This window comes from Tupaia chinensis, unplaced genomic scaffold (genome assembly GCF_000334495.1).
Source record: "Tupaia chinensis unplaced genomic scaffold, TupChi_1.0 Scaffold000648_1, whole genome shotgun sequence".
NCBI classification, from domain to species: Eukaryota; Metazoa; Chordata; class Mammalia; order Scandentia; family Tupaiidae; genus Tupaia; species Tupaia belangeri.
In genome coordinates this window covers 167,095-174,730 of record NW_006160169.1, presented here as the reverse complement: position 1 = coordinate 174,730, position 7,636 = coordinate 167,095, and the positions used below count along the sequence as shown (strand labels likewise).

Below are 7,636 nucleotides of genomic sequence, written 5' to 3'. Positions count from 1 at the left end.
AATCTTAGTATCTTGTCTTTGTCTGTGGTTTTGGTCAACCTGGCTATAATGTGTCTTGGAGAAGATCTTCTTGGGTTGATTCTATTTGGGGTCCTTTGTATTTCTTGCAAATGGATCTTTGAATGCCTCTCTAGGTTTGAAAGAATTCTTGCAGGATTTCATGGAATAGATTATCAATGCCCTTATGGGTCTCTTCACCTTCTGGAATGCCAATTATCCGGATGTTTGGACATTTGATGGTATCTAATACTTCCAGCATATTATTCTCAAATTTTTGTGCCATTTTCTCAGTCTTTGTGGTAGATTTTTCTAGGCCAGCAATTTTCTCTTCTGCGTCTGAGATTCTATTTTCTGCATGATCTAGTCTGCTTTTAATACTTTCAAGGGAGATTTTGACTTCCTGTATTATAGGCTTCATTTCTAACAGTTCCGTTTGACTCTTTTGTAAAGCGTGTAATTCCTCTTTTAGATCTTACAAGAATTTCCTCACCTCCTGGAACTCGTCAACTTCTTTCTCCTTTCTCTTTAGCAGTTCATTGTCTCTCTTCTCTTCCATCTCAGTTAGCTTTGCCATTATGAATGTTCTAAATTCTTTATCAGACATTTCCATGATTTGCATTGAACTGCTTGTGGATGAAGAGGAGTTATTCTTTTCCCTTGGAGGAGAGGTGTTTTCTTGCTTCCCCATATTTCTTGGTCCTGCGGTGATTTCTTGTCATCTGATGGATGGTGTTTTTCTTTCGAATTTTTGAAGTTCAATCTGACTGTTCAGGAGCAAGCAGAATGAGGTGATCTGGAATCTCTTTGCCATTCTATTGTGAGCACTGGTGCAGCAGATTCAGTAGATGTTGAGGAATATGTTAACCCACGCTAGCTTTGTTTGCTGGAGGCTGAATTATTGGTAGAAAATCTTCATTTTCCTGTCCCCTGCAATGGCTAGTTAGCAGGAGCCATGAAGAATCCTCTTCTGAAGGCCTCAACTCTCCTGCTTTTCTTCTTCTCACGAACTTTAAGTCCCCTCCTGAGACCAGTGTTTTCCGCGGTGTTCCTGAGTCCAGTGTATACCCTAGAAATTATTCTTGATAACATTCTCTTATCAATATGGGGAAGCAAGAAAACACCTCTCCTCCAAGGGAAAAGAATAACTCCTCTTCATCCACAAGCAGTTCAATGCAAATCATTATTTATTCACTCATTTTTGTATTTCTATTTTTTATTTTTATAAATTTATTATATTCAGGAAGATGTTTTGATTGAGGTCAACTTTGGGGAATGTTTATAACGAGCCATTTAACATATATTACCAGGGCTGGCAGGTGGTATAGTGGTCAAGGTGCTGACTCCCACACAACTGACCACCACTCAGGGGGCAGACCTAGTTATATTTTTTCTCATTTTCCCTTTTTCTCTCTCTGGTCAAAATTAATAATAATAATAATAATAAAATAATTCTTTAAAACACATATGTATTACTTCACAACTTATGTTTTTGAGGTGATAATATATTCTCTCATAGAATTTTTTAGGTATACAACATAATGTAATTAATTGCATTAACATGGTGTACATTAGAGCCTTAGAACCTGTTTCTATTGTCTAACTTGTATTCTTTCTAAAACCTGGCTACCCTCAATTTGCAGTATCTGCCATTTTACTTCCTGTTTCTATGAATTTGAGTTTTTAACACTCTACTTATGCGTGAAATAATGTGGTATATGTCTTTCTGTACCTGAATTAGTTCAATCAGCATATTGTCCTCCAAGTTCATTCTTGTTGTTAAAATAACAAAATTTTTCCTGTTACTTTTAGGGTACACAACCTCACCAGAGACTAAGGGATAGAGATACACTCTTCATAGGAACATGATCATGTTTCAATTCTTTCTCCATTTCTCCATTCTGTCAGAGTTTAGGGAATGTACCCACACATATACATAGCGTGTTTCTTAATCCATCAGCAATCAGATTCCAATCGTGGTCAGCCATGGGGACCCCTGATCTCTTAACCATTAGACGATGAGGCTGAAATAACAAATTTATCTTTTTATTAAAGGTTTGATATTATTCTATTTCATACATATGCAACAGGTTTTTAAAAAGAGATTAATTTAATTTAATTATTATTATTATTTAATTTGTTATAGGGCTCATGTACTCATCATAGAGAGGCAGATAAAGAGAGAGAGAAAAAGTGAAAAAGCTAACTGCCAGATATGAGACTTGAAACATGGTCAGTCATGTGGAAGACCAGCACCCTAATCTCCACACCACCTGCTGGCCTATTAACAGATTTTTTAAACCATTTTTCTGTAATATTTTGTTAATACCATATTTTGACTATCGTGAACAATACTGCAATGAATATGGAAGCACAAAAATATTTTGGACATATTAAATTTATACCTCTTTTAAATTTATTTTATTTTAATTTCTTTTACACATTCAATCACTGAATCACATAGCTTGTAAAGTGAAGTTTTTGAAAAATACCTATCAAGTCCTTTATAATTTTCCCTTGGGTTTGTTTTCTAAACATTGAGTATTTTATCCATTTTGAATAATAATCCCTTATGTAATATATTACTTACCAATGTGTAAACCATTCTGCAGTTTCTGAAATCTGTTTTTGTTTACTTTGTTGGACAATATTATTTTAGGGTTTTTTTTTTTTTTGAGAGGCTTTTGCTATAGGGCAGGTGTACTCACTAGACAGAGAGAGACAGAGAGAGACAGAAAGTGAGAAATCACCCCCCCAGGGGGGATGGCCATGCCACAATCCCTTCTCCTCCATTCTCTTCTCAGGATCATGGGCATGCACGCACATGTGCCCGGTGTGAGTTTTAAGCCACCGGGTCCGGGACTCGAACTACAGTTGACTACATGGGAGTCCAGCGACATAGCCATTATGCTAACTGCTGGTCTGGAATTATTTTACTTTTAAATAACTTGATTTGTTTATTGCTTTCCTTGTCTTTGATTTTGATATAATATCAAAACATACTACATGGCCATCAAGTGGTTGTGGCACGGGACTCTCACATGGCCAACAAGGTTATGATGTCTGGTGGCTTGAAAATTACACCAAGTCCATACCTAGAGTTGCAGGAGTAGAATGGAGAAAAGATTGTGGCATGGCCATCCTCATGGGGAGTAATTTCTTACATTTACTTTTTTGTATCTTTCTGTCTCTCTCCAGTGAGAATATGTTCTCTGTGACATAAACCTTAAAACAAAAAAGAGTGCTACACATGGGCCCAGTAAGGTGCCATGCTGGTGAGGCACTGTATTCCCAAATGCTTGACCACAGCTTGAATCCTGGGCCTTGTTTTTGAAAAATCACTCCTCGCTCATGTGTATGTGTCACCTTGGAGGGTGAGTTCTCACCTTCCCTGTCTTTGACTCTCTCTGAAAAGCATGTGTGCCCAATGACAAAAAGCTTAAAAAACCCTACAAAGATAATGTAACATATAGCAAATTTTGATTTGGAAAAAGCAGAATTAAACTAATCAACTGTAAGTAGATATCATGTATTATAAATTCCTCAGTAAATAAATAAGTTTCATTCATAAATAAAAATTAACAAGATATATTGCAAAATAGTTAAACATCAGAAAAATTATAATATACCAATGACAGTTTATGAGAATCAAAACAAAAGTTAAATATTGAGTAGTTCTCACTGGCATAAATACTGTACTGCATCAATTTCGCTGGACTCCCATGTAGTTGACTGCAGTTTGAGTCCTGGAACCAGTGGCTTAAGCTCACGCCGGGAGCATGTGCGTGTGTGTCCAATATTCCGAGAGGAGAATGGAGGAGAAGGGATTGCAACATGGCCATCCACCCTGGGGGGTGATTTCTCACTTTCTGTCTCTCTGTGTCTCTCTGTCTTTCAGGTGAGCGCATATGCCCTATAGCAAAACCTCTCCAAAAATTTTTTTTCTTTCAAGAATTTATTCAAAAGTAAGAAAATTTGACCATTTTTAGACAACAGATAAAATTTTAATTTTCAGGGGCCAGCAGGTAGCATAATGCTTAAGATACTGGACTCCCACATAGCCAACCAGAAATTGAGTCTTGAACTCAGAGGCTTGAAACTCATGCTGGGTGCATTAGTGTGCATGCCAAAAATCCTGAGAGGAGAATGGAGGAGAAATTGTGGCACATACACCCTCCCAGGTTGATTCCTCACTTTCTGTCTCTCTCTGGAAAGTGCACACGTCCTATAGCAAAAGTCTACCAAACATTTTTTTTTCTTCAGAAGTAGTAATATAGTGTTAAAAATTATGTGATATATCTACCTAGTAAGCCATAATAATTAATAACATTTTATTAGATACCTTGGACACAGATATAGGGATTGGGAAAATGAGATTCTGTGTGTGGGAGAGTGGGCTCAAATCTGAATATAGAATGAACCTGTGTGAATTTAGCACCTTGCTTCAAGGTGGTGGTTGTGATCTGCAAATTACTATTAGGTAACCTTGGGCTAAGGGTGTTTCTGTTCAAACCGACATACCTTGATTTCATCAAAAAGTGAACAATTAGAATTTGGTAAAATTTAAGAAGCCTGGCTAAATTATGGTCAAACAGAGAATCTTTGTCAATACAGACAAAATTATTTAAACAAATTTTTAAAACATTTTGGAACAACAGTGGTTAAGGTGCTGGACCCCACATAGCTGACTCTGTGGTTTGCATCCCTAACCTAACAGCTTGAAAAACACACTGAGTGCCTGTGTGAGCATGCCCCAAATCCTGAGGAGAACGGAGAAGGGACTAACATCTCCCTCGAGTGTGACTTCTCATTCTCTCTCTCTTTTCTACAAGCACATATGCCCTACACCAAAAATCTAAATAAATAAAAGGGAAAACTAAAAACACTTTAATAGTAAAACACCACCATTTTTTAGCTGTTTAAGGATTTCACACTGAGGGACAGATGGTGGCATAATGTAAAACACAATGCCCCAAGATGGTAACTTACATGGAAACATTTCTGGGGTTCATGTCTAGAGACATACTTGGGTATGCTGAGCATATGTGTGCTGTGGTCCAAGGTTTGCTGAGTGTGAGAGTGAATCATGGTATGAAGACTCTTGAGGGTACTGTCTCTCTCATGAAAGAAAAAATCTATTTGAAAAACAATCTTGGGACCACCAGCTGGCATAATGGCTATGTTGCTGGACTCCCATGTAGTCAACTGCAGTTTGAGTCCTGGACCCAGAGGCATAAACTCGTGCCAAACACATGTGTGTGCATACCCAAGATCCCGAGAGGAGAATGGAGAAGGGATTGTGGCATGGTCCTACCCTCTAGGGGTGATTTCTCACTTTCTGTTTCTGTCTCTCTCTGTCTTTCTGGAAAGCACACACGCCCTATACAAAAATCTCTCAAAACAAACAAACAAACAAACAAAAAAAAAAAACACTTAATTCTTTAGGAAAATTAACATAGATACAAAAAATAAAATGATCACAAATATTTATATAATTAAAAGTTAAGGCCTTCTGCCTCCCTGGCCATCTGACGACCAGTGTGAGCAGTATATTGTGCACCAAGGCTTTGGTCTGACTTGCTTCAGTGTAGGCACCACATCTATACTCCAGTGGCTGAAGATGGTGGGCTGGAATAACACCATCGCTGCTGGGGTGTGCTGGCCTCATTCATCAGATACTGCATTTACTGTAACTGCAGTGGAATAACCCCAGGCTGTGACAATAAATAAAGAGAAACTTGCCAAGGAGAGAGCTGGGTTACTTGACCTTAAAAATGCTGAAGAACAAGATATCAAGAAATGCCAGTTCTTCCTTAAAATTAGCTCATTTATCTTTTTTTTTTTTTTTTTGAGAGATTTTCGCTATAGGGCGCGTGCGCTTGCCAGACAGACAGAGAGAGACATAGAGACAGAAAGCGAGAAATCACCCCCCAGGGGGGATGGTCACGCCGCAATCCCTTCTCCTCCATTCTCCTCTCGGGATCTTGGGCACACACGCACACGCACCCAGCGTGAGTTTTAAGCCACCGGGTCCGGGACACGAACCGTGGTCGACTACGTGGGAGTCCAGTGACATAGCCATTATGCTAACTGCTGGTTCCCCTCGTTTATCTTTAAAAGAAAATTAAATGTAATCGTTTTGCTGGATTTTATAATTCTTTTGGAGCACAAAATTTGTGCTGTTGATGACCAATAAATGTAAATTATGGTAACTAGAATTGACTGCACAAAAGTGTACCTGATTTGTTATAGTAGTATAGTGTCAATTATATCTAAAGGTAATTATGAATAACAAGTAGACTATCTTAAACTTTTCAGATTTCAACACTATTTTGGAATGTAAGTTTTGTAGTATCATCAATTTGTTGAGCAAGAATGCATTTTGAATCTGGTTTTCAAAATGATCAAACACAACAGCAGTTATAGAAATGCATGAACTGAAGCTACCTTATTACAGAAGTACATACTGTTGATAGGTATTTCTCATTTTTTGTTTCTCAGAAGGGCTAAAGTTATGTAAGCTGTTTGGTGTTTGCATACCTCCATGACACCCTTACCTATTTTGCCTCTTGATTTAACCAAAATGTTAAGCATGACTGTCACAACTATTATATTTCCTAGTAAACCCTAAGTATAATATTATTTGATATTTATCTCATATTTATAACCTGAATTATACCACTTAGATATACTTCACTTGATTTCTTTTTTTTTTTTTTTGAGAGGTTTTTGCGATAGGGCACATGCGCTTGCCAGACAGACAGAGAGAGACAGAGAGATAGAAAGCGAGAAATCACCCCCCAGGGGGGATGGCCACACCGCAATCCCTTCTCCTCCATTCTCCTCTCAGGATCTTGGGCACACACGCACACGTACCCGGTGTGAATTTTAAGCCACTGAGTCCGGGACGCAAATTGCAGTCGACTCCGTGGGAGTCCAGCAACATAGCCATTATGCTAACTGCTGGCCCCTTCACTTGATTTCTTGAGGGAAATGTGGATATGGAATAACCCCAGGCTGTGAGAATAAATAAGAAAAGAGAATTATGATATTATGTTAAAATATTTTTTTGTAGAAATTTGCCATATTTGCCACCCCTCCCCACCCCATTCAGAGACCATTCAAACTAACAGCATTGCTGGACACCAGACTGCCTGTGGCTGCAGGGACCCATGGCTCATTCCCTTCCCCTTTGCCTTTGGACTTTTATTTGAGTCTTGGGACTTTAAGACAAACTTGTGCCCCTCCTCACTCCATCCAAAGACCCTTCAAGCTAGCGGTTTTGCTGGACACCATCCAAAAATCTATAGCATTTCTATATATGAACAACAAGTTAAATGAAGAAGAGCTGAAGAAAAGAATACTTTTTACAATTTTCACAAAATGTATAAGATATCTAGGGATAAGACTAACTAAGGAAGTCAGAGACTTTTACAATGAAATCCTTAAAAAAGATATTGAAAAGGACAAAAAAAGTGGAAGGACTTCCCATGTTCCTAATTGGAAAAGTTAACATAATAAAATGGCAATTCTACCCAAATTAATCTACATATTTAATGCAATTCCAATAGGAATACCAGAGATATTCTTCAGAGATCTAGAAAAGACAATCATAGAATTTGTCTGGAATCATAAAAGA

At 38.0% G+C, this 7,636-nt stretch overlaps 1 protein-coding gene across 1 annotated transcript in view; it reads right to left on the bottom strand.

The window, feature by feature from the left end:
- The window catches only part of LOC102496771 (vomeronasal type-2 receptor 116), a 30,463-nt gene extending 28,695 nt beyond the window's left edge, over positions 1-1,768 (bottom strand). Inside the window, exon 1 of the mRNA XM_027776255.1 lies at positions 1,730-1,768. Coding sequence (XP_027632056.1) covers positions 1,730-1,768 — 39 coding nt within the window. The remainder of the gene's footprint in view (positions 1-1,729) is intronic.
- Positions 1,769-7,636: the final 5,868 nt, after the last annotated feature.